We start from the raw sequence: 13,283 nt of genomic DNA, 5'->3' as shown, positions 1-13,283 counted from the left end.
GCCTCGAAAGACTATTGGGTATAAGGGACCAGGGAAGATGATCAACTGATCTAATCCTGCCAGGCCCTGAGGTAGTAGCCGCGAACGGGCTGTTGTGTATCCTGCTATTGGGTAAACCGAGGTTTACCAGCAACTCCTGAGACGGAGACAGACCGGAGAGGGCGAACCAAACCTCTCCGCGTGGTCCGAAGAATGAGTCGGTCGGCGGCCTGAGGTGCCGTGAAAGGAATCAGGAGCCGGTTGACGTCGTCGAAAGCCGTCAAAGATTGAGGTAAACGCAAGAATGTCGGGACGAGCAGGTGCTGCTGGTCCAGTGAAGCCGGAAGGTGGCTAGAGTTTTTTTCGGGGCGAGTGCGGAAACGAGCTTAGGACGAAGGCACGCGAGGACTGACGAATCAGTAGGATCGAGTGCGCGAACGAGATGGTATGAGGTGCGGTGGAAGCTGTGTTCCTCGTAAACGAAAAGGGGGAGGTGGGTTGAAGGCACGTCAACGGAGAGTGTTTTTTTTTTTGGGTTGCGAGAGGCAAGCGAGGCGAGACGTTCCGGAGATGCTCGGGCTGCGGCGATCCAAAGAAAACGTGGAAGACGGTAAACGCAAGGCTTCGATTGGAGGAGGGCTTGGTTATTGGCCTGAGGGGTCTCGCTGGTCGTGTACGAAATGTCCGCTATTGTAAAATTGGCGAACAGAAAGGTATCGACCGAGCAGGACGAGTGAACAGAGGAAGAATGACCACAAGGATACCGGTAGGGCAAGGTTTGTGGAGGAGAGGGATAGAGAGAGAGAGAGAGAGAGATATGTGTGGTTGTGGGAGAGGAGGAGAAAAAGGCCCAGGAATAAAATCTGAGGCCCGAGTTTTTTTTTTTGTGAATGAATTTTTTTCTTCTCGGGAAAGCCACTACCAGGTTGGCACTTGAGGTAAAAGGTGGAGGCAGCTTGGTTGACCTGACTTTTTAGCGGGGAGGGGGGGGAAGGGACGCTGGCACAGCGGGTGATTGGAATTCTTTGGTGACTGACTGGGACCTGGAGGTTTGGGGTTGAGGGAAGGGACCCCAAGGCACTGACAATTCACTGAGATGCGGGAGGTGCTTCATCCGCGGGTTTCCATGTACGGGAGTACCTTGGTGATTCATCTCAGGGCATTTACCTTACAGGCAGGCGTACCTAGGCTTACCTTACACACTGATGTTAAGCAGGTTGGATGCAGGTCATTGTCGGTGAAGCAGGGCATGCACCACCTCATCTCATAGAAGACACGCCCAACCATTCATCAGACTTTATTACAAGACACCTAGCGTATAGGAAGACGAAGAGGTAGGTGGTAAGGTGAGGTAGGTAGGTAGGCAATTTGAAAGTCTCATTCATCCAGAGCATCCAATAGGTCCATGTCTCAGGCGATGTGCTGTGAGCAATGGGAATGAAAGGACGGGACGGGAGCAAACCGACCTACCTACCTACCACAGTAAGGTGAGGTGCCTCACGGTAGAAGTGGGAGAGCGCGCAGGAGGCCGAGGATGGAGGGGTCACCACCGACTGACGTGGGTTGGGGCGTCCAGGTGCTCCAGTCTTGTCTTTGACGGGGCGGGCGGTGGCCGAAATATTTCCTACCTGAGGCCGTGAGGCCGCTGGAAGGGACTAAGGCATGGTACCTCGCGAGACCTGGACCAGTCAGGAAACGCGGATACTCAAGGCTTCCGACGACATGGGTAGGCTTAAAGTGGCCGGCAACGGCAGAAATTGCCCATCGCTCCGACCCGGCAGGGCAGGGTAGACAAGCAAGGCACTGATTATTACATACCTTACCTTACCTTACCTTACGGGGTACGGATACCTTACACTAAGGCAAGGCAAGGTAGCAACAACAGGGCACAGGCGTGACAAGTAGGAAGTAGGAAGCAAGACGCACCGACGGGACCGGCATGACACAAAGATTGGTGGTGAAGGCAGCCCATCATTGGATCATGAATGACCTCGGTGTAAGTCAGAAAAGGTTGGGTTGTGTAAGGAAAACACACGTTCAAAGGACAGTACTTGGACGAAAGGGGGACAAAACAAAAAACAAAAAATAAAATAAAAAAAACATATACCAAATTACCCCTCCCTCCTCTCCTCTTCTGGTCAATGGCCTCCACCACGGTAGCACGGGTAGCCTGTAAGTGTTAGTCTTTGCGTAGTCACCACCTCGCTTTGCATCAAACCGAATCCTAGGATCTCTCTACCTATTTGTGGTCATTGGATTATTTTTTCGCCTACCTCCCCAACTCCTTTATCCGTATCTACCCCGGAAGTGGTCTGCCCGCTTCTGCTCCTGCTTCTTCTTCCTGCTGGCTGCGACCTTCTGCATGCGTGCCCATCCCATCCATTCCCCTCCGGTCCCTTGTCGGCTTTGGTGGGGTTGCGCGAATATAAGTCGGTTGTTCACCAGGCCAAGGCAATTTCTCTCATTTTTATCATGTGCCTTTTTGTGTGATGATCCTTCAGCTTGAGGCTTATTCGCCCGTGTCGCCTGTATCGTATGTCGCAGAGCGCTGTTGTCGATGTACAGACGCACCTCACAGCGCCGAAATGCACCGCACCTTCCGCTCGAGCGGGCAGATGGATGGTTTCGACTCTGCTGCAAGTCAGACCTATGTAAGTGGGTAGCTGGGCCCTTCGAGGGAGGGCAATTCCTCGTCTTGCCATTACTACCGTAACACATCAGCGTTCTCGTAGAAGTTGCAAATTACCTAAAAGGGACTCTTTGCGAATTCCAGTTGTTATATCCAAAGTACCTAAGGCAGGTGCGTCGAGGCGGTATGCACTTTCCAGTTACCTTTCGAATGGCAGGCGCCATTGGCTACATCGGTACGTACCTTGACGCGGAGAAAATGAAGACTGAGAAGCCCGCTTGACTCTTGGAATCTTCTCCATTTGCATATTCATAGCCCACGCACAATTCCTCTCTTTTGCAATGATGGCCGGTTGGACCGCATCTCCTCTGCAGTCTGCGTTGCATCCAATCCTCTGGATCTCCATGGCCAGCACTGAAGAGGGGATCGGTGAGCGCGCCTACATTTCTTGCTGTTCAAACTCCAGAATGTGGATTACATAACCGCGCCCCCCATCTGACGTTATACTTTACTTTGAAGCCCTTGTCCCACGAGCGTCAACTGAATCTACCTTACTATCTACAAGTACGAATACGCCACATCACTGTGCCACACACACCGCCACAGAGCGTGTTCTTGGTCGTCCACCTTCGGCCGACCTTCTTTGGACGCTTTGTTTTCGGAACGACTTCCGGGCCCTTTTATGCACTGGAGGCGGGCGTACATAGTAATACCTATGCCACGGTTTGATCCGTCGAATCCTCGGCCATATCAGTTGCGATGACCACCTCTCTCACATTGATCGTATTGGCTGCCTTTGTCATTCATCATCGACGCCTTTGAGGTCGATATTGGCAATAGCAAAGACGACGATTTGCCATGTCCAGTCGCCTACTGAAACGCGGTGGGCAATTCCCGACCCCGGTCGAATTCTTTCCATCGTCTTCATCATTTTGGTATAATCTGATTTTTCTTTTTTCGAACAACAACCCGGCCCACACCTTTGATACAAAGTTGCGCGTTCGTTCGTGGTTCACCCGACATAGCGCAGCCTAGTAATCCAATGCATTGTGCCCTCGTCTGTCTAGAGCCGAAAAGGCTTAGCAAGCCCTGTGCAGGCTGTCAAAAACGATTCAGGCCAGCCACACTGGCTAGACACCTTTGCTTATACTGTCTCGACCTCCAGCCACCGCTCGAATGGCGTAAAGGGCACAGTTTGATGCAGAAAGCTGGATGATCTTACCCGGCATCCTTCGGAAGGAGCCCGTTCGGAACAACTTTTTGCAGGGAAACCCAAGTGGGACTCGCGTTAACGACAGTGAGTCTCGCTGTCTAGTATATTGAATATTCGATGTTGATAGACAGGGCACAGGAGTTGTCGTGCCTCGTAACCTAGTCTCATCGAAAAAGCTCATCTAAGAGGGTTTGCGCACACGCGCCTGAACACGGGAATTTCGGCCAACAACCTGTTATTTCCCACTGCCCTCTTCGGCGAAGCTTCCCAGCCTCCCAGGATCCCATTTCACAATGAGTGCTTCTCCACCGGGACCCTTGGACAGTTATCTTTTTTTCTCGAATGAAGTGGACTGACTCGCCTTCCGAGCCTTCCTGGCCGTGCCGGGATCCACCGTCCGAAGTGGATACTCTTTCGGTGACTTTTCCATACCCCGTGAGAGCCTCTCTCTCGGTCTCTAATTACCATTTTTCTCAGCCTTGCAATGAAACCAACTGCGGGATTTGATAAGACCAATTCAGGGTACCCCTGAGCACTGGAAGTATCACTTGAGAGATGAAAAGAGATACGGAAATCACCACGCCATGTCCTTTCCTCAGGGTTCTCGGCAGAGGCTAATCCGTCGATCATTGTGGGGCCGAGCTGTCCAGAGACACTTGACGAAGAAAAAAAGAAAAAAAGGAGAAAAAAAAAAAAGAAGAGGCATTCACACACACGGCGCCTAAAGACCTCCAATCAGTAGTACGGGATACATCTGATGAAGAGCCGGAATCTTGTATGCCCGGAATTTTGCGATGTTTCTATAATGCTACGTAGTTCCTTGTCTTTCAAGTCGAGAGTCAAGATGTGCAAGTGAAGCTCACTCCCAGCTTAGTCCCACGACTTTCCACCGAGACCGCTACCGTGCGAGGTGGGTGTGTATAGCCAGCAAGTGGCCAGTCCTCACGTTCAGATTTGATGGTCAACTCAAGCCAGAACAAGAACATACGTCTTTTCGATGTGGAGAGATAGTCACTCGATGGCCATCATTCAAGAAGCACCCGGCAGAGAGAAAAACAAAGGCAGTTCTTGAGCATACTGTTGAAGCCAGCAGAAGTTTATGCGCTACTTTTTGGCCATTATAGTATGTCACGACGAACGATCGAGATGGTTCACAACCTCGAATATCTTGACCGAGACAGAAATCCACCGGGCGAAAAAGGAAGCTCCAAGCCGAAGAGGAAACTTAGCCCCTGAAGGAACACGGTGCCCCTAGTTGAACTTAGGTATATGATCAAACGATGCCGGGTTTCTTCGAGAGTATAAGGACTCCTCACTGGAAGAGAGTTGATGTCCTGTCACTGTAGAGGAGTTGGCGACGTAAGCCGGAGAGAAAGGCTGTAGATTGGACTCAGATCCCAGACGGAGAACAAAATAAGATGATCGTGCCCGGAACACGGAATATCATACCAGGTCCGAGAGATCGATTCAAGACAAAGTCATGGCCTCTCTTATTGGTGGCGAGTGAGAGCGGCCAAGAGTGCAGCCGAACGCCCCGACTACCTGGTACATTTACGTGAACCACATTTCGACATCTGCCTTATTTCGACACACTTTTTTGCCCACTCTGTATGCAAACATGAAGAACAATGCCGACTAGCTACCGTGGTACAATCATCCATAATCATTTTTCGTCTTCATCTTACAAGGTGTACATGAGAGCTCCAAGCTCAGCCCGTCATCCAGGCAGCAGCCCTTCTGGCGCCAAACGTGGTGGCCAGGCGCAGTCCACTCGAGCCCATGGGAAAGTAGCTGACTAGGTACCAAATAAGGCAAGCCAGTTGGATGACAGCCGAGATCAAGGTCAAAATGGTGCTGTGAAGCTATGTCGGAGTCAGCCGGCGTGCTTTCGCCTCGTAATGATGACAACGTCATGGAACTTACACCGAGAGAGAAGTACATGGAAAGCCCAAGCGATCCGAAGTAGGCAGCAGTGAAAGGCAAACGCTGGCCGGAGACAAGGTGTTTCACGTACGCCATCGGGCCCATGACGGCCGCGAAGGACGCCAGGAACAGGAGGGAGCCAAGTGTCCATCTGGAAAATGAGAATGTTAGCAACAGGTACGCAACTCGAAGATGGCGAACGCGAACGCCGTATCAACGCTAAGCCCTCCGGGAGTCCTCATCACGCCGTTCGATCACCGGATAAGGTGTTCATAACTAGCTCGCCATGCAAGATCATCTGGCATGAAAGGCGGGTAGATAGAGAGGGGCAAGGCTACATTCGGGTACGGCATAATAGGTACCGATCCAAACAAACCTTTGTCGATCTGCCGCGCCGGCAACTAGCCGGGTTGATAAGCACCCGTGGGGTGATCCTCCACGGAAGCACGGAAGAGAGCAGAATCGCTTACGACGAGGCAAAGGGCAGAAGTTGGAGAGAAAAGGGAGCGAGGAAACTCACAGAATCACAAACTTGCGCGGCCGCACCGCTACTACCGGGAACAAGGCGAAGCAGATGACGAAGCAGGCAAGGGCGCCCAGGTTGCAGGCACCAAAAATGAGTAAACGATCCCATCGACTCACTGGAAGTGGAATATACAACGTTAGCATGGCTGTTCCGAAGAAGATGAAGCGGACACGACAACACCACCTCGTAAACCCGCCTGCTCACATGGCAATCCGAGACATGGGAAATCCACAACTAGAGGCCATGCCAGTTGCAGGGGAGCTGGAAGCTCAAGGATGAAGCTGCCAGAGGTGGTGGGACGGCGAAAGCATACAGACGAAATGACTCACGCGTTGCGAAGCCCTCCTCCTCTTCCCTCCTGTTGGCAGCAGGCAGAGGCGCGCCGGCGCCCTCGGTTGTTGGGAGCTGGATATAGCTGTTGTTTCCAAAGGGGTTGAGGGACTTGATCGAAGACATGAGACCGGACTGTTGCGCCGTATTGACGGGCACGTCCTGGTCCCGTCTTGACCAACCCAGTGAGTTCATCGAGTCTCTGAAAGAAGCGGACGCCATCGTAACGGTGGGATATGGGAGCCGAGAGATGCAACTATGACGTGCTAGACGCAGGTGTCGTTACTCCCGCGGAAACCAGATAAACAGCAAAAGATGCACGCAAGAGCGGGAACGTCCTCTCTGTGCGTCGAGCAGTATGTGGTCAAGTGACAGGCGGCCCTTGACAGTATCGGGGGCAGTCCGCTCGGAGTCGAGTTGCGGAAAGGCTGCTATTGGGTGGAGAGCAATTTCGGGGTGGCCTCCGTCGAGGGTGCTGGGAGAGCACGGGAGTAGATGACTGGTATAGCGCGGCAGATGAGCGTCAGGAAGACGGGTATTGAGCTGCTTCTCCACAGCCAAGATGGTCAGCTTGGTTGATATACAGGGTCATGGCCCATGATGGAGGGGGAGGGTCGGAAGGCGCATACGATTAAATGTGCACAAGAAGGTGGGCTATTGAGAGACCACCTGTTCGGTTTGTGATGCGACGTAGGCTGGTCTTGATCTCTTGGTGGTGGCCTAGTGTCCGCGCGTACCGCACCGTGTCGTAATAACGTAAGTCTCAGAGGCAGACGCAAAGACGAAGGCGAAGGCGAAGGCGAAAAGGCAAACGGCGAACGGCCTGAGGATGGAGGGGGGCTAAGGCGGCTGGTACACGAGGTTGATAGCTTGATGAAGGGGGTGGGGAGGTGATGGAACGGGACGGAGGTTGAGAGAGAGGCAGTCTGGCAGAGGAAGCAAGGCAGGGTGAGCTTGAGAATGTCTCAGAGCGAAGCAGCGCAGGTGTACCAGGTGCGGTTGAATTCGGCCAATCAGCGGCTGCATCCTTCCCCGGACACACAGACCACCTGTCGGCTGGAAGTACGTACCCATGATCCCCCGAAACCTGGTCTTTCAGCCAACCAACACAGCCACCAGCGTTATCGAATTTCTGGTCCAGCACCTCACCACACACTCACCTTGAGACCTCGACACACTTGAGAACATCCAGTTCCATTTCCTCAAAGTCTGGGTGGGTCCACAAGGTCATTCTTATCCTTAATCGGCAGCACATGATTGGAAGCCTTCCCCTACTCCACACCCAACCCGACCTTCCAGAGGCGCTTTGCAACCTTTACATTGGCGCAAGAACCGCGATTCTGACAGGTTCACCATCTTCTACGTCGTTGATACAGTGCGGCTGCAGCTCTGAGACTTGCTGCTGGTAGCCGTGCAGGAGGGGGAAAGTCGAGGCCGCATCGAGTAGGTGAAGGCCACTTGGGGTAGGATTGCCGCCGGCACTCACTGCGGAGCGGGCGATCACATCTTGGCCAGGGGTGGGTTTTCCCAGCAGATATTCGTCCTATTATGCCGTAATGGTGGTGGTGATGATCTGAAGAGGAGTAAAACGCTTGGGAGACAATGTTTGGGATATTTGTCACTGCCGCTGGCGCCGCCCATCTAATCACCATACTCTTTAGATGTTGAACCAAGTTCGCATGTATCTTGCGTCAAGAGCCCAAGTTACACACAGTATGTGTACGCCACAGGGGACAAGGCTCGAGAGTGCTTGACATCACAGCGGCGGCCTCTCGATTGTCTAAGGTGCTTGCCAGACAGAGGCATGAGGGTGTGTGTGTGTGCATCTGTGTGTGCTACCCCAAACGGGATATACCCAAGATATCAATGTATGCGACAAGACGGCGGTCAGGCTCTTTGTCTTTCTGTTAAGCGAGTTATAGTCGAGGCAGAAGGCGATAAGGCAAAGGTTGGAGGCGGTGAAGATGTTTGCACCCGTTCCAGATGTCGCGAGTTTCCAAGCTTCTGGCACACACAAGTCTTGTATCGACCTGGTGTGATATCTCAGATTCGCGGATAAGAGCTCTCCCTTCCATGCCTGAACTGAATGCCAACAAGCCGACATCTTGGGCGTCGACAAGGCTTCTCCTAGTAGGAATGTGTTTGCTGGCGGGGTTCGCGCAGGGCTCCAGAGCTACGTCGTCCAACTAGGAGTCAAGCCGGCCATGGACCATGAGCGCCATGGGTAAGGTGTTCTGCGGGGTGAATCGAAAACTGGTTTCTAAACAAGGCAATGCGAAATGAGACAGAATCCCATATCTAAGCCAAGGGCATTCTGGGGCGTTTCTGGCCTCGGGTTCCTGGCCGGGCAGTCTAGGAGCCATGGAGCAGCCCAGTTTTAGATGAGTTCGTGATGTCTTCTTTTGAGGGAAAGCCAGACATTTCAAGTGCATGACCACCTTATTCCTGCCGATCCTTAAGCAGGTCCCGATGAGCGTCGTGAGTCGTCGCGGCCGGCGCGGGTCCAGTAGGTGGGTTAGTTGTCTTAGCCGTCTGACTTGGAGGCATCACGGGGTCCGGGCTGCCCTCCATCTCATCCCGACTCGGACCAAGAGGCTGGCAAAACGTCCCGGTGAGGATAGAATGGGGGTGCCACCCCCGGAATATGGGACGAGTCAGGAGATGCAAGTGAAGTGACAAGCCTTATCCAGATGATATACGGAGTAGTGTCTGTTAATAGAAGGCGGCCTTGATATAAATGCTAGCGCGTTTCCCTCTGTACCGGAGAGAGAGAGAGAAAGGAGGAGGAAAGAAGAGAAGAGGAAACGATTGAGCAAACACAATCTCAAACAACAGAAACGACCGAATCTCGACTCTCGAGTTACGTGGGAAAGCACAAATCAAGAGGAGGTAGGTGGAGATGCCCCGTTCTGGGAGTTGGCAAACGAAACAGAACAGACAGGACCCAAGAGGGAAACGAGAGTTGACAAGGGAGGACAGAAACAACCAGCCGAGATCCGGACCCAATACCCAATACCAATGCATCAGAGGCCCCAAAGTTCCTTACCTTTACTTCGACTCACCGACGCACAGACCATCGATACAAGACACAGTAGGAACGCTCTCATTCGTACCAATACAGGCTCACCATCGCAACTCATCAACACCGACCTAGACGCTGGGATAGTAGAGCAAAGAGACCAGGACGTACGGAGTAGACAATACCTACCTACCTACCTTACACACAGTCGGACATCACCGCCCGGGTTCTCTGGAAAGTTGGAACGTTTGAACGTAAACTTGGTCACTGCTTAGTGATCCCGAATACGTTTGCGCGAGTTATCCAAGATTTCCCAAGCCGCCGGGTCCGAAACCCCTGCGCAACGGCGTCGACAATTCGGGGAGCTCTCACTCCGGTCTTTTCTCAGAGGAGAGCACGTTGAGTCCGTCTCGCCGACGACCCTGTTCCTTCTTTGCTTCTGGACCGACCGGGAGCTTTGCTCCAGACATCGGCAGGCCGAAACCTAATTTTGCCTACAGCGCCAGCAAATAACGGCGACGCTTGGAGCGACAGCAATCAACCCACTTACGCAGTAGGTCCTATTTCGAGAGACAAGTACTCTGTACTATTCTCTGTACTCCGTACCTACCTCTCCAAACCAAGTTGGAAAGAACCTAAGGCAACGCGTTCTGCCTGCCTGCCTCTTCTATCTTGCTCAAGACACTGTCTTGTTCCCTGCTTTTCCGCGCAAGAAATCACATCTGTGTCTACGACACTACCCTGATATACCTTACCTTGCTACGAACACCAACCTCACTCACTCACCTTCGCCCTAGCAGCGTGCGAAAAGACGCGCATCTAGCGATCGACAGGGATCACCGCTCACTACCACTCCGAGCCGGTTTCCGACTGCCATCTTGGCCCTTTCTCCTCTGCAGGCTTCTCCAACTCTCCAGTTGCACCTGTGGACCTTTACGGTGTACCCGCACACAGGCCGCATTCCCCACGGAGGAATTATTTTGTCCTACCTGGAACAAACACTCCCAAAAAACCGCCCCCAACCAACAATACAGGAGACCCCAGAAACCGCTGCACGTCAACCGCACCGCTTTCCCGGGAACTACCTGTCCAAGTGAGTAAACGCCACTTCACTTTCACATCAGACATTATTCAAACTAACCGCCCGGTGTTTTTGCGTTGAAGATCCAGAGAGAAAGACATACTTGGTCACTCCCTTTTCCTTCTCCTCCTTCTCCTCAACAAGGTTGGTACGCTGCTTTGCGCATCCTCCAATCCCCTTCCCCTTCCTTATAATGTAGCCTTCCTCACCCCCCTCGTTGAGTTGTATTCCACGACTCAGCCTCACAGCCGCTTCTTCCGCCACACATTTATTATACATGGCATCCCCGCCCTCTTCCGTTCACTCTCCTTGCATCGCATCCATTCACTTGCTCTTCTCTACCTCCCTTGTTCCTTTCACTCCTGTGTCGCGTATATCATATCTGACTGGCTCAAATCCAAGCAGTCGACTGTCACTGTAAAGGGTCCGACAACCACCGCAGCAAAGAATCCCACCTGTCTCCGACCCGTCCGAACCGGCGGCAACCCATTTCGTCCGTCGCACTTTCTCACGCACTCTCGAGCGTCACCGCCAATACTTCAATCCGCCATCCCGCCTACCTATACTAGTGGGCACTTCACAGCAAGCAAGCAGACCAGGAAGCAAGCATCAGCAGTGCCAAGTACGGTAGCAATACCAAGAAATCAGCACACCATCTTTTCCTGGTATTGGACCCCTCCCTTCTCTTTCTATCGACAAGAGCTCCTTTCCACCACCACCACCACTACCACCACCACCATTATCCTCACGCTCACCTCTATTTCCTTCTTGTGCAACGTCAAGCGTCAGGCGGAAAGCCGAGCCAAAGCGTTGTTCTCGTCACCTCTCGAAAGGAACAGTAGCTACCGTGTAAAGTCGGGAGACTGACCTGGGTGAATATTACCCACCACCCATATTCTTCTGTAAGTCAGCATCCGTGTCCCATCACTGCACCTCGTCCGTTCTCCTTCGCGTTGCTCTTATTCCCTTTTCGCCCCTCGGCCCACGGACCGGACTGCAGACATGTCATGCTCGATAACACAAGCACACCTCGAGGTCCTGAACCACAAGTTGTCTTGTCCCATCCTGGCAAACCCTGCCTGCTGTGAACCCCTTCACGACCCCTTGTCTCTGGGCCTGGATCACCCAAGCCTTGAGGCGTGCTTCACACCGTCAAAAGTATCCGTATTCATTCCAGCAGAGGTGTTCTAACCTCCCTTGCAGCGGACGCGTCCCATTTTTATTTCCTGAGCAGACGCAAAAGACGCTGCACCTCCGTCACCAACCAAAGATAACTCACCGACACGAGCTTTACCTTTTCGCTCCCCCACAGCTTTGGTAGAGGTAAGGTGAAGCCGAAGAGGGCCCTCCCCAGCCCCAGTCCCAGTCCCAGTCCCAGTCCCCGTCCGTCCCCGTCCCCGATTCTTCTTCCCCCCCAAACCTACCTTACCTTACTCACCTTAAGGTACCTCAAGTACAAGGTACTTGGGTACCCCTCGCCTCTTCCCCCGCCCTCGCCCTCGGCGTCTGGCATCGGTCTCCCGCATGGGCTTTCCTTAGCACCCCTCCCATGTACGAAGTACGGATAATCGTGCACTTTAACAAATACTTGACACTACACACGTCCTTCTCGTTCAACACAGTCCTAAGCTAATTATTCCCCAGCCCAGTCCAGTGCAGCCGTAGCGCCCAGCCCCGAGGCTCCTACACCAACTTCTTACTCATACCTACTTTCGCTCACCCGCAGCCCGCATCGCACCGCCTGCGCACCACACTACAAACCCCCGACTCCCCGACAACGCATTTCCATCGCAACTTGTCAAGACTCAACTCTCTCCTTCTTCTTCTCCTTCTCCTCCTCCTCCTTCACCTCACTCCAAGACTCGACAAACACTTGGTCTTCTATCGCTTGTCTCCGCTCCTGCGAACCAACAGGCAGCCATTTCCTGCTCATCTTTATACACTTGTGCGACAGGCGACCTAGATCGCAAACCTTGCCTCGCTTACTCCCACACTCTCGCACTCTCAGTCTCTTTCGCGCGCACACACATACGCACCCCTCTTAACCGCCTTTCGGCTCGCTACCATCTACGACGCCGGCTTCCCTTACTTAGGACGCCATCCCCGCACCTTCCATATCACTGTAGTGGATGCCCGTGTAACAACGGTTTTGTGTGCTGTCGACCAACATTACATATTCCCGGCATTTTCCCTTTTGCTCGGTGAGTCAGTCCTGCCTTGGTCGCGCCCTCCTCCTCATACTCGCATTCCTCTCCCGCTCGCTCTCCCTGCCTATTTTGCCTAGGTGGCGTTCAAAACTGCCTGTGCCTGTGCCTGTGCGGAGAACATCCGCATATACAATCCCCGGTTTGTGTCTGCCCGACAGGAGAGCAAAATTGCGCGCAGCGAACCTCGGAGCACCTTTGATTTGCGCAACCTGACCATCATATTCGGCCGCAACGCTGACGAGTCAACTCACTACAGCTCTAACCTCTCCGGGTCAAACTTTCTCGAATCATTCCAGCATAACAGCGCAGCCTGCAACTACGCTTCTTGACGAAAGAGGCGGTGTGAGCACTACAAGGTCAGCGAGACCTCGCATCA

General features: G+C 53.1%; 3 protein-coding genes across 3 annotated transcripts; all 3 read right to left on the bottom strand.

Annotated features, from left to right (window-relative positions):
* Positions 1 to 2,265: 2,265 nt before the first annotated feature.
* On the bottom strand, positions 2,266 to 2,832 carry CTAM01_06764 (uncharacterized protein; the record flags this gene model as incomplete). The annotated part of the gene is made up of 2 exons (XM_060522790.1): positions 2,266 to 2,626; positions 2,726 to 2,832. The coding sequence occupies 2 exons, from the start codon at positions 2,830 to 2,832 to the stop codon at positions 2,266 to 2,268; spliced, it is 468 nt and encodes a 155-aa protein (XP_060382635.1).
* A 2,698-nt stretch (positions 2,833 to 5,530) lies between these two features.
* CTAM01_06763 (uncharacterized protein) lies at positions 5,531 to 6,822 on the bottom strand (the record flags this gene model as incomplete). Its single annotated transcript, XM_060522789.1, has 4 exons — positions 5,531 to 5,683; positions 5,745 to 5,895; positions 6,265 to 6,385; positions 6,600 to 6,822. The coding sequence occupies 4 exons, from the start codon at positions 6,820 to 6,822 to the stop codon at positions 5,531 to 5,533; spliced, it is 648 nt and encodes a 215-aa protein (XP_060382634.1).
* A 1,964-nt stretch (positions 6,823 to 8,786) lies between these two features.
* On the bottom strand, positions 8,787 to 9,146 carry CTAM01_06762 (uncharacterized protein; the record flags this gene model as incomplete). Its single annotated transcript, XM_060522788.1, has 1 exon — positions 8,787 to 9,146. A coding segment is annotated over one exon (360 nt), but the record flags the coding sequence as incomplete, so codon positions are not given.
* Between the last annotated feature and the right edge of the window lie 4,137 nt (positions 9,147 to 13,283).

The sequence above is a fragment of the Colletotrichum tamarilloi genome, assembly GCF_030869305.1.
Source record: "Colletotrichum tamarilloi strain Tom-12 chromosome Unknown Scaffold_19.1, whole genome shotgun sequence".
NCBI lineage: Eukaryota > Fungi > Ascomycota > Sordariomycetes > Glomerellales > Glomerellaceae > Colletotrichum > Colletotrichum tamarilloi.
Note: the sequence above shows the minus strand (reverse complement) of the source record. Positions and strands in the feature narration are given on the sequence as shown.